The sequence below is a fragment of the Chionomys nivalis genome, chromosome 7 (genome assembly GCF_950005125.1).
Source record: "Chionomys nivalis chromosome 7, mChiNiv1.1, whole genome shotgun sequence".
Classification (NCBI taxonomy): Eukaryota; Metazoa; Chordata; class Mammalia; order Rodentia; family Cricetidae; genus Chionomys; species Chionomys nivalis.
Genome location: NC_080092.1, coordinates 32,220,000 through 32,247,740, shown reverse-complemented (window position 1 = coordinate 32,247,740; position 27,741 = coordinate 32,220,000). Strand labels below are relative to the sequence as shown.

General features: G+C 50.9%; 1 protein-coding gene across 3 annotated transcripts in view; it reads right to left on the bottom strand.

Annotated features, from left to right (window-relative positions):
• The window catches only part of Tbc1d9b (TBC1 domain family member 9B), a 38,625-nt gene extending 12,684 nt beyond the window's left edge, over window positions 1–25,941 (bottom strand). For all 3 annotated transcript variants that reach the window (XM_057773625.1, XM_057773626.1, XM_057773627.1), the window contains exons 1-11: window positions 25,745–25,941; window positions 21,460–21,570; window positions 16,063–16,181; window positions 11,142–11,370; window positions 9,987–10,245; window positions 8,145–8,352; window positions 6,481–6,693; window positions 5,104–5,265; window positions 4,532–4,682; window positions 3,779–3,993; window positions 1,038–1,155 (exon numbers count right to left, since the gene is read on the bottom strand). In XM_057773625.1, the coding sequence (XP_057629608.1) occupies window positions 1,038–1,155; window positions 3,779–3,993; window positions 4,532–4,682; window positions 5,104–5,265; window positions 6,481–6,693; window positions 8,145–8,352; window positions 9,987–10,245; window positions 11,142–11,370; window positions 16,063–16,181; window positions 21,460–21,570; window positions 25,745–25,862 (1,903 nt within the window). In that variant the 5' untranslated portion in view covers window positions 25,863–25,941. The remainder of the gene's footprint in view (window positions 1–1,037; window positions 1,156–3,778; window positions 3,994–4,531; window positions 4,683–5,103; window positions 5,266–6,480; window positions 6,694–8,144; window positions 8,353–9,986; window positions 10,246–11,141; window positions 11,371–16,062; window positions 16,182–21,459; window positions 21,571–25,744) is intronic.
• Window positions 25,942–27,741: the final 1,800 nt, after the last annotated feature.

The window sequence follows — 27,741 nt, the reverse complement described above, 5'->3', positions numbered from 1 at the left end:
AGCAGCTTGAGCAGAACCCCCGTAGAATCCCTGGGCCCGGGGTACAGGGACACTACCTGGTTCCTGTCCAACCTCGACCCTGCCAGCTCTGCTTACAGTGAGGGCCAGAGGGGTGTGCATATGTGGAAAACAGAAAAGCAACTTTGTAATCATTCTTTCTATAGCTTCCAAACCACGGTGCGAAAGGAAGTACTTGGCATCCATGCAGTTGTTTCTAGCATTCTCTCAGACACCAGCATTCCCCAGTGCTTAGGGCAGGGGATGCACAGTAGCTTCTCAGAATATATGCACACCCTCCTGACTGCTGTAATTTACTTCTGGATGATTCATAACACCTACTACAGTGTAATACTACGAAAACCTATACCGCTGTTATGTCTAGGGAAGGAGAAGAAGGGATGGATCTGGGTGTGTTCAGTATAGATGGAGTTTCTTCTGTGCATTTCTGGTCAGTGCTTGGCTGAATCCACAGACACAGAACCTACGGATACAGCAGGCCGACTATCGTGAAATGCTGACTTTACCCTCCTAGAAATAACAGAAGCAAGCAGGGGTTCTGTCTACCTCCTGATAATGTGAATATATGCAAAGCTAAAGAACCCCACTGGGAACCCTAGACACCAAACAACAGAGGACAGCCAAGAGCTAAACACAGGTATGCTGAAATAGATCAGTAAGCTTATGTCGTTTTAAGGACACAGGTTTTACTGGATGTGAGTGCCTACTGGGACACTCTAGTTCTGACGGGAAAGCCAGCTCTGGGCTCCAGGTGGACTTAGAGAACCCACTGTGCTGTCCTCTGACTCTCACCCTGGCCATCCTGGGAAACCCCATTAAGTCTAGGTGGGAGCTGGGGCCTGGAGGCAGAGGTCAGGACTCTGCGCTTGCCTCTCTTCTTTCTGGCATGAGCCTTTCTCAGTTTCTAGTCTGCTGCATGATGGCTTTGAGGTGTAGGGAAGAGTCAGGGGACAGACTACCACTACGTGGAGCTCCTGAAGAGGTGGAGGCTCAGGCAAGGGAACCCTGGGGACACTCACCCACTACCCTGGTGTTGTAGTAGTCGGGCAGCATGCGCTCGCACAGGGCCACCAGGAGCCAGAAGGCTTCCTCCTCACTGCCATAGAGCAGGAGCACCGAGGTCACGATGTTCATTGCCTGCCAGGTAGAAACAGTGGGGTGTGTCTGTTCCACTCTGCTGGCCACAGAGCAAAGTGGTCTGCCCCTTCAGGAAGATCCAGAACCCAGCAATAACAAACAGTCCCTGACCAGCCCTGGGAAATTTGCCAACAGGTCAATTTGCAAGAAATCAATGAGACAGAAACAGCCAGCCAGCTCCATCAAAGTGGGTCAGAAGGCATTAGGAAAACAGGCAGTGACATCAGCTAACACTTCTGAGAGGGCTGGGTCAAGCTGAGGTGTGGGGTGTGTGGCCAGAACCCTGTCGTGGGGAGGAGAGCACATAAAACATTAGCTGATAACAAGAAGAAGCTCTGAAGAGGGCAACTTATTTTAAAAATTATTTCAGGCTGATCTCCTGGCCTCTATGAGTTGGTAACATCATGCAGAACAAGGGTCTTACAGCAACTGAGTTTTAGGAAACCGGTGTCCTTGAAATCCAGATACAAGCAAAGGCTAACAGAAAGTCATCTTGACCAGTTTAGGAAAAGTTCATAGATTCAAAGACAAAAGCCAACAGAAATGTAAATCAAAATGTCAGTGAGACAGCACACCCGTGTCTGTAAAGCCAGCAAGTGTGAGAGGGGAACTAGACCCCATGTGAACCACATATTGTAATAATGCATCAGTGCAGAACATGGAAGCTCCTCAGAAGGTGAACACAGAACCCCATCCAGAAATCTGGGTTCACAGCCAATGACCGGAAGGCAGAGACTGGAACAAGCACTCATACACTGAAGTTCACAGCAGCTTCATGCACAATGTTACAAGGAACTCAAGCGTCCATTGAGAGATGGAGAGAAGCTGGCAGTGGTGGGACACATCTTTAATCCCAGCACTCGGGAAGCAGAGGCAGGAGGATCTCTGAGTTGGAGGCCAGCCTGGGCTACATAACGAGTTCCTATACTATATAACAAGTTCCTGGGCTATATAACAAGTTCGGTTCAAAAAACTGAAAGGGAGGGAGGGAGGGAGGGAGGGAGGGAGGGAGGGAGGGAGGGAGGGAGGGAGAGAGGATTAGCCAGCCTTAAAAAGGAAGAAGATTCTGATTCACGCTGCAACGTGATAATGGCTCTTAGGGTCAGTAGGTGAAAAGCCAGATGCAAAGGATAAATGTTGTGTGTGAGGTCTCAAAGAAACCCGGGGACAAGTCTCACTCAGTGCCTGTGGCTCCTCCCAGCACTTTTCACCCCGCCCCCTACCCTAAACCTCTCACTCCCAGGGGGCCGGCTTTGCTTCCTTCCCCCCAGCCTCTGATCCTCACAGCACTAACCACAGCCATTTGATCTTAGTCTCCTGGTCCTCTCTCTGTTCCCTGTCTCTCCTCTTCCTCTCTTGCTCTCCCCCACTCTCTCTCCTCTCCTGGTCAGGTTTGTTCTGCTGGACCAGATCAGTCTGGATCTTTCCAGATGCCTTTGCTTATGTTCACCCTCTTATCTACAATAAACTGTCTCTACCTTACACAGGAGCAGGCACGTCCTCATTTTCTCACTCACACGAGGTGTGCAGAACAATCAGATTCTGAGGCAGAAGGAGAGTGGGAAAGGGGGAGTGAGAAGTTAGTGTCTGACAGGACAGTTTTAGTGTGGGGAGATGAAATACTTGGTGCCAACGGCCGCCTAACAGTGTGTATGTACTTACTGCCGCTGAACCACACACCTTAGAGGGGCTAAAATGCTAACTTTTGTTTTATGTACATTGTCCCATACAGACAGAAAAAGACAGCTCTGCTCAGTCTCGGGCAAGGAACACAGAGAGGACAACTTACTGTATGGCAAGGGTCCATTTTATTCTTTTTTTTTAAATATTTATTTATTTATTATGTATACAATATTCTGTCTGTGTGTATGCCTGAAGGCCAGAAGAGGGCGCCAGACTTCTTTACAGATGGTTGTGACCCACCATGTGGTTGCTGGGAATTGAACTCAGGACCTTTGGAAGAGCAGGCAATGCTCTTAACCTCTGAGCCATCTCTCCAGCCCCCCATTTTATTCTTTTAAAAGAGAATGTGTATGGTGTCCAAGTGCGGGTGCCTGCGAGTACAGAGCCTGCGCAGGTCAGAGACGTTCACTCTTCTGGAACTGGGGCCACAGGCAATTTTGAGCTGCCTGAGGCGGGCACTGGGAATGGAACTCAGGTCCTCGAGAAGAGCATCATACTTAACCTCATGCCATCTCTACAACCCCTTTTCAAACAAGCTGGCAAGCAAGTAAAAACCAGTGTCTCACTTAGCTCAGGGTGGCTTCAAGCTTCCCACGTAGCTGAGGGCGACCATGAATTCCTGACCCTCCTGCCTTGATTTTTCAGGAGCTGAGATTATAAGCTACTAGGTCTTTGGTTTTTTAGACAAGGTCTTGCTTTGTGGCCCAGGGTAACTTTGAACTTGCAGCAATCCCCTTACTCATCCTCCCAAGAGTGAGGATCATAGGCACAGGCCATCATGTCTGGCTAAGCTACAGCTTTTCTGGGTTAGGTTCTTCCTCAAGGTATGGACAGGATCATGAGTGTGTCGGGTCACCACAGGCTCAGACCACCAGCACTTGCCCCTGGGAGACCATGGTGGGAGATATTATCCCTGGGGTCCCCCGCTAAGCCCCATTACCTGGCAGTAGCCAATGGTAGGGTTTCGGAACGCATAGGCAGTCAGCACTCGCCGAAGCGCAGCGATTCCAAGCTCATTCTGGAAAGCAGGGTGCTCGGGCATGGAGCGGTGGAGGTCTCGCTCGATCTCCTCAGTAGCCAGGCTGTATTTCCCCATGGACTTCTCCACTAGCTCAGCGTAGTAGCCAGGATGGGTCACCATCTCATTCCAGGCCCCTGGGGAGACACGGGTGGCAGCTGTCTTTCTTTTCTTTCTCCTAGTTCTTGGCCAACAGTGACAGGGCTGACTGGAGATACAAATGCCCCACGGGAGAGAGAGAACTTTGAGATCAGTTGCAGGGTGTGAGGGCAAGTTTCCCTGGGGACAGCTCTAAGAAACTCAAATGGCCTGGCTTCTAAAACGCCCAAGTGGCCAAAGGTATGAATGCTGTCAGAGTTTGTCCCAAGGGAAACTGCCTGTCAGGGGACCTTCCTGCCTTCAACTGTGCAGTCATCCATTGATAGCACCTGCTGCTCTGGGCTTGAGCCCTTATGTCGCTGAGGTCCTCACTTCCAATTCTCTGAGAGAGCTGGCAGTGCCCTTCTGTCTGGCTGACTTCAGGAGGCTGATTCAGGGACCAGAGGAACTGGCCTGACGCAAGTCTTCCTTTGATGCCAGGGATGAACCCAAGGCCTCACGCAAGCTCAGGACACGCTCACCCAGTCATACACAGAAAGCTCTGCGGGCTAAGAGTGGCCGAGTCAAGGCACTCACCGGAGAAGAGGAGCCAAAGCTCCCCGCGGAGGCTCTCGGGGATGCCCTTCAGGACCAGCTCCCGGGTCTTGGCTGTTCGGTACATGCACATGCCCCGCCCATACTCAAAGAAGTGGATGCTCCACGATTCCTCCTTCATCTTCTCCTTGGCCTGAGAGAGGGAACGTGAGGGTGGAGCTGAAGAGAGTCTCAGTGCTGAGGCACTGGTGGCAGGTCTTCCACATCTCAGCAAGGCTAGCAGCCTGCTGTGTGGGGAGCTGCCACAAGCCCAGACTTCAGAGCCATGATGGCAAAAGAAGGTATGAGGACTCAGCTTGCCTCCCCCCTCCCAGTTCGTCAGCAGCAGAGGGCCGTTCCTGTTAGAGGCCCAGGGTTCCTGGGGAAAAGCACCCCCCAACACAGGGCAGGCAGAGTATCTGTCCCCAAGTCCTGGGTACACCTGACACTGTCCAGTGCAGACCAAGAGGGCACGCCCACCTTGACAAGACATGAGGGACAGTGCTGGCCACAAAGGCCTTCCTCCTGAGGTCTCAACTCAGGCATAAGCTGAAGCACCGGTGCTCAAGGCTTACCCCTTTGGCGCCAAGGTCCTCCATGGGTGAGTTTTTTTGGAATACTTTGAGCAGGCCCTGGGAAGCAGTAGGAACCTCTTGTGTATTGAAACTCGGAGGGCTGCTGAGGGGAGAGGATGGGTTGGTGGGTGGTTCCGGTGCCTCACGAGGAGCTGGGAAAGACTAGAAAATACAAGAGGGAAAGTGCCTAACTGAGCTGCCCAGGGGCCTCTGATGTGCACACCTACCCAAAGAGTTGAGCAAAGATGCCTCCGAGGGTCAGTGGTGCCAAGAGAAGTCTACAGACAGGGCATAGCCCACATTTCCTCTCTGGAAGGCTGAAGCCAAAGCCACCCACACTAGCCAGCTGGGGCCTGTCACAGGCAACTGGTTCTTCCTCTTGGAACTTGCGTCCTGTGACATTAAGCATGTAGGAGGCTGGCTCCACATTTTCTGTGTGTGCAGGCCAGAGGACAACCTGTGGGAGTCAGTTCTCTCCTTCCACCGTGTGGACTCCAAGGACTGAACTCACATCACCAGGCTCAGCAGCAAGTGCTTTACCTACCAAGCCATCACACGAGCCCTGAGGGGTTCTTTCAGAAACAGAAAAATTCACTCTCAAATTTGTATGGAATTTCAAGGTATCCTGTTTTATTTTTTTCTTCTGTTTTGTTTTAATCCATAGGCCTATAATATTTTAAATTTCACGAGAGTATGAGTTTTTGGTTCTTTTGGTCTTTTTAAATATTTTTAAATTTAATTTTCTGTGTATTATGTGTGTTGGCGGGTGCCTGAAGCTGGAGTTACAGGTGTTTGTGAGCTGCCTGATGGGTGCTGGGTACTAAACTCAGGTCCTCCAGGAGAGCAGGGAGTGCTTTTAACGGCAGAGCATCTCTCCAGCCCCCTCCCTATGTGGTCATGACTGTTCTGGAACTCGATATATATATATATATATCCCAGGCTAGCTTTGAACTTGTAGTGATCTTATATCTGTCTTCCAGGTTCTGGGATTACAAATCCGCTGCCATGTTGAGCATTAGAGCATGTGTTTTGTCTAACTTGGTCACTGTCCTATGCATGGTGCCTGCAAGGGCAGCCGGATGCTAGCATCCAGCAGAAATGAAATACCACGGAGATGAAGCCATGATGAGTGCTCAGGAAAGGCTTGACTTGCTCTGACCCTGTCACTCGAGGTACGGAGTCCTGTGAAGGTGGGGCAGTGCCGGAGATGGAACCTAGGGCCATGTGCAAGCTGTATTCCTAGTCCTTGGTTTTTCAGACAGGGTCTTACCAGTTCTCTGGGCTGGCCTTGGACTTGTGATCTTCCTATCTCAGCCTATGAAGTGTTAGGATTACAGATGAGGGCACTTGGATTTGACCCTTCTGTTCCTTCCTTACCTCTGGGCCTGGGTCCGCAATGCTGGCCTTTGCTCCCCCAGTGTTGCCGCCTAGCTGCTTAGATGGAGTTTTCTGGAGGAAGTCAGAGATCCTCTGAACCAGAAAGTCACGGTCTTTCAGGTTGGCAAACAGAAAGGTCATTTTACTCTTGGTGCTGATAGACAGAGGGCTGGGCAGGACACTGGAGCTGTCGGCTTTCTCGACAATGGTCACCTAAGGCAGCGAAAGAATGGTTTGGGGTGTCTGTATCTTAGGATGCTGAACCACAGTGGCCTTAGGGCGCCCTCTCCTGGGCACAGTGCAATGGGGCACTGAGTGGCCCAACTGGATTAGGTTCCTGCCATGGGCACTTGTGATTCTGTGCAAGATACTTGTGTGTCTAAGTCGGTTTCTCGTGTCACAGAAGGGTGAGTGCCATGGCCCTGCGTGGCCTTTGTGAAGACAACAATGAGAAATATAAATGCTTAGACAGCTGCTGTCCCTACTGGCTTTTAAAAGACAACCCATAGCTGTGCCCTCCAAAGCATGTGAGCGGCCCCTCAACTGCAAGGCTGCCCACAGCCCCTGTACCCAGGGAACACTTTCTGGCAGCTTCTGCAAAGCTTGGCTCCGACTGCAATGCGTAGAAAGAGCAGCACAGACGTGGGGCAGACTTTCAGCCTGCAGTGAGCACAGCCTAGCTCCAGCAGGGGCAAACAATGGGCACACAGGCTAGGCCTGGTCAGCAGGGGTCAATGCTGGCAACAAGGAAGGCCAGGCAGTCACGCTTGTTACTGACGGCGTCTCCAGAGAGGCAATGACTGAGCTGTGACCTGGTCTCATCAGGTAAGGAGCTGGGTGAGAGGCAGGACAGAGGGGACCAGCACCACCGTGAGAGGCGCCTGAGACCGAGTGGAGGGTGCAGGAGCTCGAACAGATGGAGCGGAGGGGGCTATGTGTGTCTCTAAATGGGGTTTGTGCAGCATTTACATGTGATGAGTAAAAAAGTATCTGAACGTGTACACATGCATTCATATGTACGTGCACATGTGTGGGACATATATGGGTTTTACATGTGTGAAAGTATGTGGAGAGCGTATACGTGAATGTGTGGTGGATATATGTGTATATGTAGGAACAGATCTGTGTGTGTATGTGTGCGTGTGTGCAGGTGTGAGTGACTGTACGTGTGGCCACATGCAGTCTGCAGTGTGTGGAGGCCTAAGAAGGCCAGATGGTATACTGAGGTCACAAGAGGTAGTTGGGGGTTTCCTGAGCACAGGGAGAAGATGCTGGAGGAGCCTAGGCAGGGCACCACTAACTCTGCCTGGCATCTCCAATTTTTCTGGCTACACTGGGAGGAGGACTGGATGTGGTCGGGACTTTCCTGAGGAGGCCTGGAGCCTATTGTGACCTAGGTGTTGGCCGTGGAGACAGAGACAGACTTGGGAGGGAGTCCGGACAGGACATCACTGTTGGAACACAAAATCCAGGGAGCAGAACCAAGGGTGACTGCTTCTCCCTGGACAACGGATGGCAGAGCGTCACTTAGCAAAGGGAAGGCCTGAAGGATATACCTGGGAGTGGAACCCAAGAGCCTGTGGGCCCCCTGGATGTGCCGGGGAGGATGGGCCAGCCTCCATACTGACGGACTGCAGAGCTCAATGCAGGCCAGAGATGCTCACCTCCCTCAGAGGTATGATGAGACGGCATGCGTCTTCCTCCTTGCTGGCAAAGCAGATGTAGTTATTGGAGATGAACATCTGGCCGGGGATGTGTAGCTTGTTAAACGGCGTCCACAGGGTGCAGCCCGTGTGGCCATCCAGCCGCTCGTCTTTGGGAAGCCGGAACGTGGCCCTGTAGCACTCGTTCTTGGCTCGGGCGTCCAGGTCTCTGAGGAAACAAAGTGGGAAGTTGGAGTAGGGCAAACATTTTCTCAGTTTCACAGTGGATTCCAGATCTCTGGGGTTTTCCAGTGAGCAAGTCATGCCTGGGAATTGGAACTCAAGGGAAGCTATTTTGTTTTGTTTTGTTTTGTTTTTTTGAGAAGGATTGTTCTGGCTGTCCTGGAATTTGCTTTGTAGACCAGGCTGAGGCTATTTCTTGACCCTAGGGAAGAGCTAACCCCACCTTGAAACCCAGACAAGATATCCCAGCAAGAAGCAGAAGAGCTGAATCCAAAATGTACGCTGGCTCTCTCTGAGCAGAAATGTCTGATGGCTGTGAACAGTGGCCTGATCTTGCTTATTCCAGGGTATATCCACACAGACTTATCATCTAGGTCCCAAGAGAGCTGTCTCCTTTTTTTTTCTTGAATAATTCATTTAAATTTATTTTACGTGTTTTTTTTTTTTTTTTTTTTTTTAAGACAGGGTTTCTCTGTAGCTTTGGAGCCTGTCCTGGAACTAGGTCTTGTAGACCAGGCTGACCTCAAACACACAGAGACCCACCTGCCTCTGCCTCCCAAGTCCTGGGATTAAAGGTGTGCGCCACCATCACCCAGCTATTTTATGTGCAATCTTATAAAGGTGTCAGATCTCATGGAACCAGAAGTACAGACAGTTGTAAGCTACCATGTGGGTGCTGGGAATTAAACCTGGGTCCTCAGGAAGAGTAGCCAGTGCTCTTACCCCCGAGTCATCTCTCCAGACCACCAAGAGAGCTTTATATCTTCCTTGAGCTTCTGGTTCCCTAACCAGAGTCTGAGCACATAGTCAGACTCACAGTGTAGGACGCTGTCTGTCAAGTTCCAGTGTGGCTTCTTATCTTCCTAGATGGTCACCTTGTCACTCCCATTAGTAGTGACAACCTGCACAACACCCTGACCTGGAAGGTGCATGGTAGGCCTACACCTGGTGAAGGGGTGTAGCCTAGGAAGTAATCTGAGATGAGGTCTCCAAACACCAGCATTGAGTCCAGGAGAGCTTACTCTGACTGTGGAGCCCAGAAAACCTCTGCAGTCTGAGTCAAATGAGTGCGTTTCCCGTGAGGCTAAAACCTGAGGCCCAAACAGAAGTGATCTGCAGAGGTGGTCACCTTGATCCATTCTTCAGCCACGCGTAGGGGGAGAAGGGAAGTGACCCTAGCTCTATACGGGGCTGGTCTCCTTTGCTAGCTTTGGGCCTGAGGACACACGCACACCCATCACAGGAATGACGGCTCCGCAACCCCAGCACTCATTCACCAAAGACTTCCAGGGCGGCCTCCTGGGACTCTTAGTGTATTCTGACGAGGGTGGTCTACATTCTAGCTCCACTGCTTCCTGGCTGAGGGACGGCTCTTGTCACTCAGCCTCCTGATCTGAGATGAGAGATGGTGGGACTGCTCCCTGCACAAGGAGCTTTCTCCCAATGGTGGTATTCGTGGCTCTCCCAATACAATACTATCATGGTCTGTCTGTGGCTTCTTTCCCAAGTAGCGGGCCGGGGAGGACATGTGCTGGACACCCGGCAGGGTTAGTGGACCTAGCCCAAGGGAACCATTCTCACTGCTGCGGGATCTCCCGATTCCTCGGGAGGGTGGCGTACCGCTTTAGAGCCGAGATGTTCTTATGCGGCCGGATGGGTCGAGGCAGGGCCTTGTCCTCCAGGAAGCCTTCACTGTCCAGCAGCTGCCGCATGGCCAGGTTGGCCAGCTGTTCCATGAGCTTGAAGGTCTCACCGATGTTAAGGAACATGGAGAAGAACAGTTCCTGGTCCCGTGTGTCCACACGTATACTCTCGGGGAAGAGCAGAGTGGCATTCTTCTCTAAGCGTGTGACATCCACCCACTGTACCACCAGACTCACTGATAACAACAGGGACAAACACAGCATCCATTACAAGTGGACAAGGTGAGACTCCCGCTCCCTTTCAGAGTCTCCCCTGGATTGCTTCCCAAGGACTCTATCTACTTCCATCCCTCCATGCTGAGCCTAGTCATACTACGTGAGATACGTGATCCACGAGGAGGCACAAGCGCAACTTTAGTGCATGTTTGCCCCAGGTGGATGAGGATGAAAAGGTGGGAATATGCAGAGAACTAGCTAAGACTCTGGCCCCAAGGGGCCTCACTGGGGTAGGAACCGAATCTCAACATGGTAAGATTGGCACAGAAAAGAGTATCAGCCTCCAAAGAGGAGGAGACTGGCCACTGCAGTCTCAACAGTTAGGGCAGAAGGAGGTCAAGGAGGGCAGGGAGGGAGGTGGGCTCAGGAACTAGCGCTGACATCTGCCAATCGAGTTAGCGGTAGACTTGGAAGTTTCTTCTGGGGTGACAGCAACAGCGGGTGGAGCTGAGTTACAGTGGGATTGCACCTTGCCTTCCGAGGTCAGAGTGTTCTGCAGGGAGACACCTGTGGTAGGTGACAGTGGCCTATTCCTGAGGCTCTACAAGATCTAAAAGCACTTGAGGAAGCTGTGCCACTGAGCACAACACCGGAAGTGAAAAGCAGGAGGCCCAGTTACTGCAACAGCGGGCGTGGATGCAGCGCTGCAGGCGCAGGTGTTGCCTGGGTGCGCTCATCATCGGTAGCTAAGGTGGCGCCTAGGTTTAGGGAGACAAAAGAGCTGGGTATAGAGAGGAAGGGGATGCGCTAGGAATGTGGGCACTTTGGAGAGGCAGTGAATTTAGGGAAGCAAGGGTGCAGGGGAGCTGCGTATGGGCGGGGAACTAGATGAAGGTGTGCCTTCCGCCCCCCTTACCTTCCTTCCCCAGCAGGAAGGAATAGAAGCACAGGTGGTTGACGGTCAGGTACAGCCAGCCCTGCCGTGGCACTCGGCCCTTCCAGAAGCTACAGGAGTAGTAGTTGACCAGCTTCTCGCCCTCTGGCATGCCAAACTGCTTCCGCATCTTTAGCTCCGCCTCCTTAAATTTCCCAGGGTCTTCATCCCCCTGGGGCTGCAGGTTCTTGTTCTCCTCTGCAATGATACCCTAGAGGGGACAACAGGGCTTCGGCCACTGCACGTGTTGGAGCAGTCCCAGAAAGGAGCAGAGAGGCCAGGAACCCAGAATCCAGGACTTGTGTAGTTAATTAAGGTGGTGGAGGCACATGCTTTTAATCTCAGCACTCGGGAGGCAGAGACAGGCGGATCTCAGTGAGTTCGAGGCCAGTCTGGTCTACAGAGCAAGTTCCAGGGCAGTCTCCAAAGCTACACAGAGAAACACTGTCTTGAACCCCCCCTCCCAAAGAAAATTAGGCAGTGGTGGTGGTACACGCCTATAATCCCGGCACTTGGGAGACAGAGGGAGGTGGATCTCTATGAGTTCAAGGCTAGTCTGGTCTACAGAGTGAGTTCCAGGACAGTCTCATCTCTAAACCCCCTCAAACAATTTTTGAGGGGGGGGTGTTGGGGGAGTCTCAAACAGTCTAGGCTGACTTTAAATTCTCCATGTAGGTAAACCCAATCCTCTGTTTTATGGTCCAAATGCTGAGATTACAGGCATCTGCCACACACTTGGCTTAGGTGGGGCCAGGATCAAACCCAGAGCCTTATGCATGCTCAGCAGTACTCTGAGCCACATTCCTGGCCCTCAGTTAATTTTTAAAATTAGCTTACAAAGGAGTGGGCTTCATTATGACATTTATTTATATTTTACGCATGAGTGTTTTGTATGTATGCCTGCATGTCAGAAGGGAGCATCAGATCCTATTACAGATGGTTGTGAGTCACCATGAAGTTGCTGGGAATTGAACTCAGAACCTCTGGAAGAGTAATCAGTACTCTTAACCTCTGAGTCATTTCTTCAGCCCTGACATTTTCTTTTTTTAAAGACTTATTTTCTTATTTGTGTGTGTGAATGTTTGCCATGTGTAGCAGTGCCGACGGAGGCTAGGAGAGGGTGGTGGATGCCCTGGAGCTGGAGTTCCAGGCGGTCCTTCCCTGCAGGCCCCCTTCCTAGGTTTCGGCTGGTAGCTAACACTCCCTCCCTCTGTGGAGCTCCCGGGAGACCTATGAGCAGGGAGTGGAGGCTGCCAACAGTCCCTCTGCCTTGCCCTCTGACATCCCCACTGGAGTCAGCAGCTCTGTGACTTCGACAGCTCCCCAGTCTCTGCTCAGAGTATGAGTCCTTCCTTACCTGTCAAAATCACAGGGTAGATTTTTAAATGGCTGACTTAGTTGTTTTTAAATATAGTTATTTAGGCTAAATATCAGGATCAGATTTCCACTTATTATGTGTGTGCATGTGTGCACGGTGTGTGTGCACAGGCATGTATGAACAACTTTGGGGAGTTGGTTCTTCCCTCCTACCTATGTGGGTTCCAGCCGTAGAACTCAGGTTGCTGGGCTTGCACATCAAGTGAATTTCCCAGCTGCACAACCTCTCAGGGCCTAGGTGTCTGTCTTAGGGTTTCTATTGCTGCAACAAACAGCATGACCCAAAAGCAGCTTGTGGAGGAAAGGGTTTGTTCAGCTCACACTTCCTCACTGCTGTCCACGACCAAAGGAAGTCAACACAGGAGCTCAAGCAGGGAGGAACCCGGAGGCAGGGGCTGATGCAGAGGCCGTGGAGGGAGCTGTTTACTGACTTGCTTCTCTGACTCCAGCTTGTGTCAAGTGGACACAAAACCAGTCAGTGCATCTTCCTTCCTCTTCCACTCTCCGTATGAGAAAGCTATGTTCGAGGGTAGGCTAAGTCATGCCTCCTACCAAGTCCCACGGCTGTTTCTGCCATTCCTCCTTTCCAAAGGGCCCCCTGCTTTTCTCTTCACACTCCCTCTCCCACGCGGGTTGCTGGAGGCTCTCTTCACCTGGGTCCTGTCTGTTTCTGGATCCATCCCCTACTCTTTTATTCTCTTGTTTTTTTTAAGGAATTAGCTTTGGTTTAGACTTTCAACTTCCTTCTAACTTCCTGGTTTCTCTGGAGTTGGTTTCTAACTTCCTAAATAGGACACCTGGCCCATTAACGTCACCCTAGTCTTCCCTAACATTTAAAAGTCCCTTCTCTGCACTGCTGCTGCCTTGCACCAATTACAGTATATAGCATTTCAACCATTATTCAGATGGCTTTTCTGTTGTATGTTCACAGGTATGGGCATGTCTGTGTGTACCTGTGTGCACGTGTGTGGAGGCAGGCGGTTGCTGCCAGATGTCGTTCCTGATTGCCTTCTACCCTATACACCTGTCACCTTGGGCCCAGCACCACTGACTGGCTAGTCTGGCTAGGCCGCTTGCTTAGGGGAATCCATGCTTCCACCTTCTGGTACTGGGATTATCAGCGGGATGCCATGGCCACTCAGCATTTACATGGGTACAGGGGATTTGAACTCCAATCCTTGCATTTACAAGGTGAGAGCTTTACCTGCTAAGCCAACTACCAGCCCCCTTGTTTGTTTCCTAACTTCCATGGGCTATCCTGCGATCCCCAAAGGCTGCTTGGAGGCCTCATCCTCTTCCCAGCACAGTGAGTTGGTGTGGTAGACCCATAAAGACCCAGTGGGAGGTCTTCTGGTCACTGGGGACATGCCTTCATGAGGATACAGGGATCGCTGGGCATGGTGGCACTCAGGAGGCAAGGCAGGCAGATGGCTGTGAGTTTGAAGCTAGTCTAGTCTATATAGTGAATTCTAGGCTAGCCGAGGTAGTACGGGCATCCTAATTCCCTTCCATGTCTTGGCTGTGAGTTGAGAAGCTTTGTCCGGTCACACGCTTGGACCATGATGAGGCAAAACCCACCAGAGCAGTATATTAAAACAAAACCAAAACAAACAAACAAACAAACAAACAAACAAGAAAACCCTGCAAAAATCCTTTTAGCTTTATAAGCTGATTATGCTTGCTACAGTCAACAAAAAGTGAACTGATGTCCTTTCTTCGAGGTCTGAGTCATTCCAAACGTTAGTGTTCTGCTGATGTGACTGTTAGCATTTAGAAGATATTTGGAAAGGCTGCTACTGTTACTACTACTACCCCTCCAACAGGAGAGTAGCAGCTTGGCTTTGCCTGCTTCCCTGGAGCTGTAAGACAACACAGGTCCTGCCTAGAACCCCAGTGTGTGCACAGAAGAGCTAAGAAACTCGGTCCAGTCTGTCCATGTCTATGGTGTTCCAATGTGGTGAATTCACAAGACTTACTGAAAGCAACTTTGCGCTGTCAAACTGCACAGCAAGGGTCTGCCTGGGAATCTCAATGCAGCCCCGGCTGGTCTGGAACTCACAAGCTTCGACTTGCTTCCTGAGTAGTGGGATCACAGGTATGTGCTATCATGTTTGGCTCCATAATCATTACCTGGCTATAAATATTCCATTAAGCACAACACACATGACTTAATAAGTCCCCTGAAGATAATGCACTGAGCAGAATAAGCACTTAGAAAGTACCGGAAAGTGCTTGCAAGATCACTGTTTCCAGACTGCAGAGGAAGGAAGAGCGTTGGTCTCTTATGGGGCTGGGAGCCACTGCTTCCAGTGCTTGGGCTAATTGAGGCTGTAGAAGGCATAGCAACACGTGTCAATCACTCTGCCTCTATGATGACACCACAGGGCATCCCCCAAGAATTGCTGCATAAAAAGCTAGGGGCCTTTTTGTTGATGTTTGTTTTTCAAGACAGGGTTTCTCTATATAACAGCTCTAGCTGTCTTGGAACTCACTCTGTAGACCAGGCTGGCCTCGAACTCACAGAAATCCACCTGTCTCTGCCTCCCAACTGCTGAGATTAAAGGTATGAGCCACCACACCTGGATGGTATGCACCTTTTTACTCTAAGGTTAAAAGATGATGTCTGATGGATCCAGAATTTTCAGTCCATGACTGCATCACCCTGTTGCTTTGAGACTGCAACGGCACAGTACACAGTGCATAGCCAAAGAGGTCTGTCCACCTCGTGCTGACCAGAAGCAATGGAGAAGGGCCCAGGGTCCCAATAGACTCATTCAAGGGCACCTCTCCATCTGTCTAATTGCCTTCTGTGAGTTCCCATCTCCTAAGGAGTCCAGAAATTTCTAATAAGAACATGGGCTGAGAAACAAAACAGTCAACCCATGGCCTTTGGGGTACATTCACGATCCCAACTACAACAGTAGAAGTCACTTCCATTCAGTTTCCATCCTGTGAAATGGGAACAAAGCCCACATCAGGCTGTCTAAAGACGGGACAGCTCTTCAGGGCACTGGTTCTAGGACCCCCAGAGACACACGAGTCCTTGTATGTTTAAGTTTCTTCTATAAAAGGACAGGGTTTTCGTACAGCCTCTGCCCACCCTCCCGCACGCTTCAGCTCATCTTACAGCACGCAGCGCAGCAGGAATGCTCCTCTGCTGGATGCTTAGGACAGACAGACAATGGAAGTCTCTGTTCAGCACAGATGTAATTCTCTTCCTCAGGTATTTCTTTTTTTTTTTTTTTTTTGGTTTTTTTCGAGACAGGGTTTCTCTGTGGTTTTGGAGCCTGTCCTGGAACTAACTCTTGTAGACCAGGCTGGTCTCGAACTCACAGAGATCCGCCTGCCTCTGCCTCCCGAGTGCTGGGATTAAAGGCGTGCGCCACCACCACCCGGCTTCCTCAGGTATTTCTAACTCACTGCTGGAGCCACAGAAGCACGGCCCACAGACACCAAGCATCAACAGTGCACGGCAACTACCACCCCACAAAGGGAGCGAGGGCTGTCAGGGGGACGTGAGCCTTACGTGTATCTTGCCCTTGACGAAGGTGGTGATGTCTTCCTCGCTGTCGAAGATGGACAGTGTCTGAAGCAAGTTGTTTTCCAGCCATTCCCAGTGTTTGGTGATCTCTTTGCGGGAAGAACCTAGTTGAGTGAGGTGATATCATGAGTTCTCAAGACTCAAAGCGGAGAGGTGGGTCCCAGGTTCTCTATTTGGGGGATCACGGTCTTCAGTACAGATTAACCTTTCCTGCTTAAACTTCCTATTACAACAGAGCCCATAAACACAGAAAGCCAGAACTACAGACCCTTCCTCCTCAGCACCAAGGGGGACAGCCGGCTCTGTATCCCTGTCCTTCTAGAGACAACCAATCTATGTGCCACAGGTTTGTGAACTCATCCAGCTTCTTTGTCCAGCTGACAGAATCTCTGGAGGGCAGGCATATGGGTACTGCCCACCTCACGTCTCCTGCTGGCCTCCCCCACCACGGTGTCCGCCTGCACTGCAGGTCCAGAGGAAGTAGGCGGCCTTGGAGAAGGCAGTGCAGTAGGCACTACTCCCAAAGGCTGGGGATTGTCGGCTCCTATCGAGGGCTTAGAGGAGCAGCCCTGGGAGGCAAGGGAATCCTCTACTGGGAGACCTCTCAGAATAGATGACTACAGGATGGGAGGAGGGAACATCCTATATTCTTCTCAGCTGTGCTAGGGCGGACCCTGGCAGGAAATGCAACTATGCCCACACATGATGAACCAGAAGATAGAACCAGCCTAGGGTATCTTGGGAAAATGCTTCACTACTGAGCCACACCCCCAGCCCTGAAGAAGGCACCCTTTTCTAATTGGCAACACTCTTGTAGCAGCTGAGCAGGGGACCCTGACCCCTCCAACCCACAGCCCAGCTCACTGCTCCGCTGCAGCCTGGATGGCCTTTGCTAGAGATGGTTTGCTTGTTTCTTATTCACAGCTCGCTAACCAGACACAGAGCTCCACAGTGTGGAGCCTCTCTCTTGATGGCCTCCGGGAAGCTGCCCACGGGAAGCTGTGAGCCGGAAGTACTAGACAACTCAGTGAGTCACACGGAACTGCCTCTCTGCAAGCCCCTTTTAGTTCCCCCATTTTCGTTCCTGTTTGTCTTTCTCTAGAGGCCAGGGTCTGGTTGGTAGAAAGGGATTTCTTTCTGCTTTTTTCTGTTTTGGGCCAAGAACCCACATTCAAATTCAGAAGTTAAACAGACATGACGCAACTCTTAGTATCATTTCATTTTCTTTCTTCCTTTTTTCATTTCATTTTCTTAAATTCAGATTTATTTTATTTTATTTTTTTGCGACAGGGTTTCCTCATGTAGCCCTGGCTGTCACGTGACTCACTCTGTAGGCCAGACTGTCCGCCTGCCTCTGCCACCCAAGTGCTGGAATTTAAGGCATGTGCCACCACTGCCCAGATTATTTTATGTGTGGAAATGTTTGCCTGCATGTATGTGCACCACTTGTGTGCACCCAGAGGCCAGAAAAAGGGGCTGGATCTCCTGGAACTGTAGTTTTAGATGGTTGTGGGCCACCACGTGGGTGCTGGAAACCAAACAGGGTCCTCTTCAGGAGCGGCAGGTGCTCTAAGCACAGGCATCTCACCAGCCCTCAGGATCATTTCTTTTATACACACATTCCCAGCGACCTTAGGTGGATGAAACTGCCATTCTGTCTGTCTGTGTCTGTTCGCATTTTGGTTATAAATGTTTATATGTACGTTCAGTTAAGAGAAACTCATTTATTTAAAATTAAGAACACAAACTCCACCATCTCTGTCAGGCACTGGGGATAAAAAGAACACCGCAGCTATTCAGATTACTGAGTGCCACTCTGTTTTCAGAACGGCCCACGGATCTCACTTCTCGGACCCCTTGGAGACACCTTACTGTGTGATGCCAAGGGACAGAGTTTCAGCACGTTAACCAGAGCCGCACAGCAAGCCCAGGCTGCCTGGTCTAGCCTGCTCCCATCCTCAGGAGTTCCCATCTGACCAGGCAGACTTCCATGTAAAAGCAGTGGGGCAGCCAGGTCAAGCCCAGGGGAGCAGGAAGAGGTGTGTGGGTCTGAGGAAGCTGGGGAGGTGACATCTAGGTGAGTACTCAACACAGCAGAAGGGGTACTGCAGAAGCCATCAGAGAGCTGGTGGGAAACCACAGGTTCTCCGGGCCTGTTGCTGCATACCAGGGCATGGCTGGGGAGAAGTCTGGGAATGACGGTGGGCAGGTGCCGGACATCCTGAATACCGAGGGGAGAGACTGGATTCACTGGGCAGGTTCCAGCAGGACAGCTGGTGTTGGCAAGCTGCTTCTGAGACAGTGAGGGGAGGGAGGCACAGGTGAGACCAGGGCAGGGGTGGCATCTGAGGTGAGCCAAGGACTAGGGTTCTGCAGCATGGCCAGGACTTTTCTCAGCACCAGGCCCCGCTGCACTGAAGGGCTCTGTCGTCCCTCCCCATTCTCCTCTCTGCTACCCTGTTGCTGCCCCTGGTGCCATGGCCTTTTTCTGTATGCTCCCTGAGAAAGTACACAGTGAGGCAGAGACGATGCTCTTCAAGGCCCATGTAAAGTAACTGTTGGGCGGGAAGATGGCTCAGTGGGTAAGAGCTCTAGGTATACACGCTGAATGGCCTGAGGTTGACCCCTGAACTCGTGGAAAGAGCAGGATTGGATGGCCTGCATCTGTGATCCTAGCACATAAATTCCTCGGACCCCACTTGGGTGGAACACACTCTACCAGGAACCCCTATCTCCTAAAGGTGACCCCTGTAGGCTCCCAATGCCCCTAGGAGATCTGGGGTCTTGCTGGGTTGCTCCCCTTGGCCTCGGGCACACAGTTTACTTGTTCACACAGACACAGGTCATGGCTGTTCAGGGTGCCAAGGAGGAATTACAGTAATACCTGGGGCAGAGGGACTATTTCCAGGTTGCCACCTGTCTGTGATTTTAATCCCTTGATCCTCTAACCTCCACCTTGAAGCCAGGGTCCAATTTCGAGGGCTACATACTCCCACTTCCTGCGATGAGCTTCAACCCAGCATCTCACACATGCTAGGCAAGTGCTGTACAACACTATTGAGCGACTAGTCATCTATCTATCTATCTATCTATCTATCTATCTATCTATCTATCTATCTATCTATCTATCTATCTAGACAGGATTTCTGTGTAGCCCTGGATGTCCTGGAACTCACTCTATAAACCAGGCTGGATTCAAACTCAGAGATCTATCTGCCTTTGCTTTCTGAGTGCTGGGATTAAAGGCATGCACCACTACTGCCTGGCTTTTATTTTTTGAAACGAGGTCTCATATTGCCCAGGCTGACTTTGAACTTGCTACGGGTCCAAGAATGACAGAATTTCTGAACCTCTCAAGGGCTGGGATTATAGGTGTGTGCCACCATGCCTGGTTTGTGTGGTGCTGGGGACCAAATGCAGGGATTCATGAGGCTAGACAAGCACTCCACCACGCTGTACCCTTAGCTTCTATTTATTTAAGATAGAGGCTTACTAAATCGCCCAAGATGGTCTCAAATTCATGATCCTCATATCCAAGCCTGAGATTATGGGCGTGTACTACCACAGCTGGCTGAGATCCACAAACTTTACAGACCTGTTATCTTTTCCCAGGCCACCAAGGAATACCAGTAACAGCATGGCTTGAAACCAGAGAGGTATCGTCTGATACGGGAGCAGGTGTCTTGGGCCTGAACTGTAACTCTGTGTAACACTAGACAGGGTACTTGATTGCTCTGGACCATGCATGGTTTTCTCATCTTCAAAACAGAGAGGAGACTGAAGTATCTGGGAGGAGGTTCAGGTGAGTATCTGACACTCAGGCAGTGATGTCTGAACGCTTGAGCCTCTTCAGCATGACTGGCACACACTAGCCATTCTGCACAGGCGTAGGTGGGCTCAACTCATCCATCTAAACTAAGCACAGCAGCTACAGTAGAATCCTAGTGGATATATGCTACAAAGTCCCGCAAACACTGAATTAGAGGTGACTCAACCATTATCCCAAGCTAATGCAAGGTGGCAGTCTCAATGCTTCATCAGTTCACCAATATATGGCTTTCTCTCGTGTGGTTTTCTATTTAAAGATGCTTTGAAAAGAACTGGATGGATGGCACTGGGGTTCATTCTTGGGCAAGCTTCTCCAAGGCCCTCTTTCTATGAGGGGCACCCCAACCTTCCACAAGCTTCTGAGGCCCTCTTTCTATGAGGGGTACCCCAGTCTTCCCCAAGCTTCTCTGAGACCCTTTCTGTGAGGCGCACCCCAACCTTCCACAAGCTTTTAAGGCCCTCTTTCTGTGAGGGACACCACGACCTTCCACAAGCTTCTGAGGTCGTCTTTCTGTGAGGGGCACCCCGACCTTCCACAAGCTTCTGAGGTCGTCTTTCTGTGAGGGGCACCCCGACCTTCCACAAGCTTTTGAGGCCCTCTTTCTGTGAGGGACACCCCGACCTTCCACAAGCTTTTTTTTTTTTTTGGTTTTTCGAGACAGGGTTTCTCTGTGGTTTTGGAGCCTGTCCTGGAACTAGCTCTTGTAGACCAGGCTGGTCTCGAACTCACAGAGATCCGCCTGCCTCTGCCTCCCAAGTGCTGGGATTAAAGGCGTGCGCCACCACCGCCCGGCTTCCACAAGCTTTTGAGGCCCTCTTTCTGTGAGGGACACCCCAACCTTCCACAAGTTTCTGAGGCCCTCTTTCTGTGAGGGGCACCCCGACCTTCCACAAGTTTCTGAGGCTCTCTTTCTGTGAGGGGCACCCCAACCTTCCACAAGCTTCTGAGGCTCTCTTTCTGTGAAGAGCATCTCAAACTTCCACAAGTTTCTGAAGCCCTTTTTCTTTGAGGAGCACCCCAACCTTCCCCAAGCTTCTGAGGTCCTTTCTGTGGGGGGCACCCAGTCTTCCTGCAGGGAGGAGAGGAAGCCCTGCTCCAGCACTCTCCATGGGGCTCATCTTTATCAGCAAAATCGACACAGAGCAGAAAGATGGGGAAACATGTCACCCCAGTGAGAGTGCATGCGTGTTTCCAGTAGAGAGCCAAAATAAGAAGGCCAAGAGCCGTCCTGAGCCACCTCGGCTGGGGACCCAGGCTATCCTTCCCACACGTGTAGGAGCATCAAAATGCTAGTGTGTCACCAAGGAGGCTACAAGTGAATGCGAGTAGGAAAGGGGTCTGAAAATGCTGCCTCTCCCAGCTCTGAGGCCCAGCTGTGGCTCCCTTGAGACAAGGCGGAAGGAAACACGGACTCTAGTGAGCTCCAAGCCTAAGCCCCCAGGAGCTCCTCTGAATGAGGGGCATCGCGAGGCTCTTGGTAAATATCAGGGCACAAGAATGCAGATTTCCTGTCCCCTCCCTCCCGGGGTAACCTCATGACTCAGGGCACTTACCACAGGCCACTGTCCAATAGACCTGTGAGTCCTGGGTCTGGTGCAGGATGCGGTAAGGGGCCACTCGGGCACTGGAGTCCAGGACCACATCCAGGGTGCCCACGAGAAGACCTACGGGCAGGGCAGAGAGAGGTGGAAGGTGAGAGGTCTGGGGGGCCAAGCCTGGCCCGAGACAGTTAGGAAGGCCTAGCCTCGGCAGGGCTGCACAGCCAGACTCCTCACAGGCTTCCTGCCAGAGAATCTTAAAACTTCCGTCCTGCTTTTGCTGGAAGCATCTGTTATTTTTTTGGCTCAGAAATACTTGCAGCAGAGGACTTTTGACCCAGGCCTTCACTATCCAGCCGTAGCTGGCCTGGAACTTACTAAGTAGATCAAGCTGGCCTTGAACTCATAAAGATCTGTCTACCTCTGTTTCCTAAGTGCTGGGGTTAAAGGTTTGTGTCAACCATGCTGGGCTGTGGCAGATGCTTAACAGGACTCAAAGCTCAAACCATTCTGGGAGGCTCTTTTGCAGGAAAATACAAAATATAGGTTTTATTTATTTATAGACAGGGTCTCAAGAATCTCAGGCTGGCCTCGAACTTGGTAGCCAAGGATGACTGAACTGACCCTCCCACCCTAACCCTCCCTCATGTTGGCCTTATTCAAATGTGCCACTATGCCTGCTTCATGTGATGCTGGGGGTGGACCCTGAGCTTTTGTGCATGCTAAGAAGCACTCTACCAACTGAGATGTATCCTCAGCCCCCAAATTAGGTGTTAAGACACTTAATTTTTAATAACTTTTTAAAAATATGCTTTGCTGTTTTGCCATGGGTATAGGGTCCCCTGAAACTGGAATTACAAACAGCTGTGAGCTGCCATGTGGGTGCTGGGAATCGAACCCAGGTCCTCTAAAAGAGTAGTTAGTGCTCTTAACCATTGAGCTATCTCTCCCACTCCAACATTTCTTTGTGTGTGCGCGCGCGTGCGCACGTGTGTGTGTGTGTGTGTGTGTGTGTGTGTGTGTATCAAATCCAGGGTTTAGACATGCTAGGCAGGCATCCTAGCACCGACCTACAACTGCAGCAAATATTTCCTTAAAAACGAAAAAACATATTAAGAACTAAGAAAAATACCACAGATATTACAAAATCCAGGAAAATAGCAGTGTCTTGTTCTGTTTGCTTCTTGAGACAGCGTCTATGTCATTCAGGCTAGCCTTGAACCCGTGATCCTACCACCTCTGCTTTACTGGGATCACTAGTGGGTCACTATACACATTTATCTTTTATAATTTATTTTTATCACTACCGCATAGGGACACTTGTGCCACGGCACACACCAGGAGGTTGGGGAACAACTTGCAGGAAGTGCTTTGCTCCCGCCACCACGGTCTGGGGACGGAAGTCAAGTCTCCAGGCCTCCTCAGCAAGCATGGTTATCCTCTGAGCCAACTTGCTGGCCCTAACTGCCAGCGAGATCTCTTAAGAATACCCCTTCCCTCCAGCAGTTCCTCTCAGAGCAAGGACATTGTAACACTTTCCATATCAAACCCAGGATGATGTAGATTGTAGATCTTCTAGACTTGGCAATTCTGGAAGGCTTGGGCGCCTTCAAAGTCACAGCTGAACGGGACATTTTTCAGAATCCATCAGCTTTTGAAAGACAATTGTTTTTTTCTGGAACTGAAGTATTTCAGGGCATTTCAAGTTCTCCTTCCTGCGTACCCTTTGGCCTGATGACACCCTTTGTGGCAGTGTTCTTGGTCAATGTCATTGTTTCCTGGCATTTCGGCAGAAAACCCCTGTCTTCTCCACTGCCTGCCTGATCCACTCTTCTTGATTACTTAAATAACGAAGCAATCAAAAAACCCTGCCTGTTGTTCCTGTTTGAAACTGATTTCTCCCTTTTCAAGGAACTGCTGCCTCTGGTGAGGTCTGAGAATTCGCTGCTGCTGTCTTCTTGGTGCGCAAAACAATTCCTATTCGTTTTACTATTCATCTTTAATACGTTTTGCTACCATTTTTCATCTGACCCTCCCTCCGTCTTTAGTAAATGGTTACAAAACAGACACATCCAAATGGATGATTTCTCATTTGTCTCATTGAAATGTTAAAATGGAAAAAAAAAGTCACTCTAATTGCAGTTAGGGACTAGGGAGATGGCTCAGTGGGTAAAATGCCTACTATGTAGGCAAGAGGATCTGAGCTTGGATCCCCAGCACCCGCATAACGATGGGTGGGGTGGGGGCTTGTGTCTGCAACCTTAGTGCTGGGAGTTTCCCAGCAAACCGACTGGAAACACAAGGCGGAAGAGAGCCAGAGCAGTAGACCCTCACGCCAACTTCTGGGCTCGGCACGCGTGTACCTCTGCCCCCCACACAAAGTATATAAACTGCAGCTAAATGGCGCACACCTTTAATCCTAACACTCAGGAAGCAGAGGCAGGCGGGTCTCTGTGAATTTTAGACTAGCCTGGTCTACGTAACAAGTTCCAGGCCTGCCAGAGCTAAATAGTAAGACTACCTCAAAAGCAAAAGAAGACAAGACACACTCAAGGCTTTGCAGCCTCTGGAGTAAACTTTTCAGTGTCCATGCTGAGGCTTTTCTTTCGGTCTTGGGAGCGTTCTTCTACAGTCTCGGGATACATTACTGGTGTAGCCATATTGCAGGACCTGACACCTTCAACCTGCTGACCACCTCCTCACACCCACTCTGTAATGGGAACTTCAGAAGTTCAGGCTGGCGAATTATTATTATTTTTAAAAGCTATTTCCTTTGTTTTTTTGAGACAGGGTTTCTCATGTAGCCCTGATGTCCTGGAACTCACTTTGCAGACCAGGCTGCCTCAAACTCATTGACCCACCAGCCTCTGCCTCCCATGCACCACATCGGCGGCTCATTTCATCTTTTCTTCTATGTATGGGTGTGGTGTCTGCATGCATGTCTGTGCACTGCTTTTGTCTGTTGGCAATGGAGGCCTGAAGAGGGCACTGGATCCTCTAGAACTGGAATTACTGATGGCTGTGAGCCACCATGTGGGTGCTGGGATTTGAACTTGGGTCCTGCAGCCCTTAACCCCTGAGCCATCTCTCCAGGCTGGCAGGTTTTGAAAAGAGGTTTGAACAAATCTGCACTACTGATGGATCTCTCTCAGGGAGACAGTGGTCAGGAGTCTGTGACATCTGTGATGGGATGAGCGCCACGACAGGTGGTTACTGCACAAATCTCGCTCAGTGGGATCTGGAGGAGTTCACAGAATGGCTGGGCTCTGGAAGCTCAGCCTTGGGGGACACAGACAGATGAATGATGTAACCAAAGTGACTTATCACATGGTGCCCTGTGTTCCTCAGTGGCCTTGTGGTAGCTTCCAGGGTTGGTCACTGGGCTGTCCAGGACAGCTGCTACCTGTCTGTAAACAATGGGTCCTGGACGCAGGTCCAGTACCACCTCCAGGATTCTCTTTGGAAAGGAGCCTGACTGTGGAAGAGAACACTGAGTTTCCTTGGAAAAGGTACAGGCCCTTCCACATTAAGAAGTGGAGAGCCTGGCAGCTGATGGCACCCATGAGAAGCTGCATCTGGCAGGACAGGCAGCTGCCACACTGAAAATCGGGGCCTTTCACAGAAAATTCGCTTTATAAACAGAAGGATCTGGTACCCAGAAGGGTCCACCGGAGTCTCCTGAAGGGCCAGACCTGTTCCTGTAATACTTGACGGGCCCTAGAGCACAAGGGGCTTTGAATTAAACCTGCTCAGTAGATTCTCACAATCCCACATGTCACACAACGTCAGAGGCTCCCACTCCAGCTGCTTCTGTGTGAGTGGTGGTGCCCAGACACCCAAGGGGCATCTGGGCTATGTCAGGGGGAGACTTCATATATACTGATAAATATGCAAAAATAAGCCTTGGGTCAGGAGCTCTGATGGCACCAAGAGAAGCCAGAGGAAGAGGAACAGAGGTCAGGGCATCTTTGATCTTCATAAAGAGACAATTTTTTGGTGAATTGGGAGTAAAGAAGCGGGCAAAAGAATGTGTGTTTATGCCAATTGGTCCCTCAGAGGCACTTTGAGAAACTGAGGCAGGGGCAGGAGAGTTCTGCACGCTTCTGGCTGCTAAGTCCCTCTGCAGGAGTGTGCATAGGTCTCCCGGAGACCACTGCTGCCCTCCCCGTGCCTCCCGTCCCGGGACGATCCTCCCTGCCCGCCCTCCGACCCCTCACGCCGCTGCGCGTGCCCGCTGGCCGCGTCCTACTGCCCAGCCAGGCCCGGTGCACACAGGCCCGGCCGCCCGCGCCCCGCTCACCCGTGAGGCCGCCGCCCTTGCCGTGGCCCCGGCGCCGCTGCAGCACAAAGAAGGGGTTGGCCCGCTCCGTCACCCACAGCGCATTGGCCACCAGCACCTCCTCCGGCCCGAGCCACATCGCGGGGCCGCTCGCACCGGGCCAGGGCCCGCGAGGCGGAAGCGCGCGCCGCCGTCGCTGAGCCCGAGCCGAGCCGAGCGGAGCCGAGCGGCCGGGGCGGGGTCGAGACGCCGTCCGGGAGGATGGCGCCCCCTGGCGGCCACGCTCGCAGTCCCGCCCAGCCCCGCCACCGTTGTCCAGTTGGTGAGAGAATCACTTGCCCTTGACCGACAGTGCAGCCCAGGCGCGTTAATGTTGCAAACGTCTGGAAAACGGTTAGCAGCTTTCGGTCAACCTCGGAATTCTGACGCTTAAGTCTAAGGTTGGAATCCTCAAGAACCTCAAGTTGTCAGGAAGCTCTGAGGCAGCTGGTGTCCTTGAAAATAAATGCTCTCACCCCATCTGACAGATGGATTGGGGTGGCCTGGGGGCTGGGGTCACCGTTGGGCACATTTTTGCATAAGCGAGCCGCACTATGGTCTAGGAGCGCAGAGCCCTGCTCTTCCCTCTCCTGGCCTGAAGGCGGCAATCACTCATAGTACAAATCCACCTTCAGATCCCAGTCCAGGGCTCCTGCCACTGAACCTCGAGGCAAAATTTAGCGGCTGTGGGCTCTGTCAAGTAGAGCTCGGTGAAGCAATTAGAACAGGACAGTTTCTGACTCAAAGGGGCTCTTGCCTCTGCCTGGACAACAGGTGTGAACCATATTTACTTTGGTAAAGGCTAGGGAGACAGCTGTACGAGATGTCCCGTGTCACCTGGATGTGGCAGGAGGGTGAAAGACTCATTCTGGGAGGTTTGAACTAATTTTAGGGTCTTCTCTGAAACAGGGTTTCTAATATCTATATTTTAGGTTAACTTCAAATTCTATGTGTAGCTGTGGATGATCTCAGACTCTTTGATCCCCCTGCCTCAGTTGTCCCTGTTGCTAGGAGTAGAGTCATGAGAGCTGTATACATGCGAGGCCAGCGCACTGAACTGCATGGGCGGCCCCTCTGAGCTGGGTTGTCATTGGCGTTCATGGTCTTGGGTGAGGCAGATGCAATGGGTGACAGCCTGCGTGAATTCTGAAATTCTGACTCTGTCAGCTTTCAAGCTATGGGGACTGGTTTTCCTTAAGACTGCGAAGCGCAATATACTTAGGTTTATCCTGACACAGTCCACATCAGTCAGCTAGCCTGGCTGTCAAATCATATCACTACGTGGGGGCGTATGATATGCATGTGTGAGAACAACGGAACTCATCACCTCGCACATATTAGATGTGTACTCTGTCATGTCAGTGTGTTCTAATAACAGGAAAGAGGAGTTTTGGAAGCATAAACCGAAGCCACTGTGCTTTCTGGAGAATTCTACACCCAAGAGTTCAGAAATAAGCCAGGCATGGTGGCACACACCTTTACCCCAGGACTTGAGAGGTAGAGGCAGGTGTATCTCTGTGAATTCGAGACCAACCTGGTCCACATAGCAAATTCCAGGACATCCAAGGCTGCATAGAGAGATCCTGTCTCAAAAGAATAAAAAAATAAAAACAAAAAACAAAAAAGAATTTGCAAGTAGGGGGTTGGAGAGATGACTTAGTAAAAGGTGAGAGTCCAGCCTCAGGGGATATGAACCCTCTTCTGGCTGTTATAGCAACAGCAACAACACACACAGACACACAATGCACTTTTGAGCATGTGTTCTTGTGTGCATGCACACACACACTCACAGAAATAAATCTATACAATTTTTAATAATAAAGAACTTGGAAGTACTTGAGGACTACTAAGATGCCTGAGTTTGATCCCAGAATCCGCATGGTAGGAGAGAATCAGCTCCTGCAAGTTGTCCTCTGACTTCCACATAAACCAACAAATAAATGCAATTTCAAAAGAATTTGGAAGTACTTGTTACCACT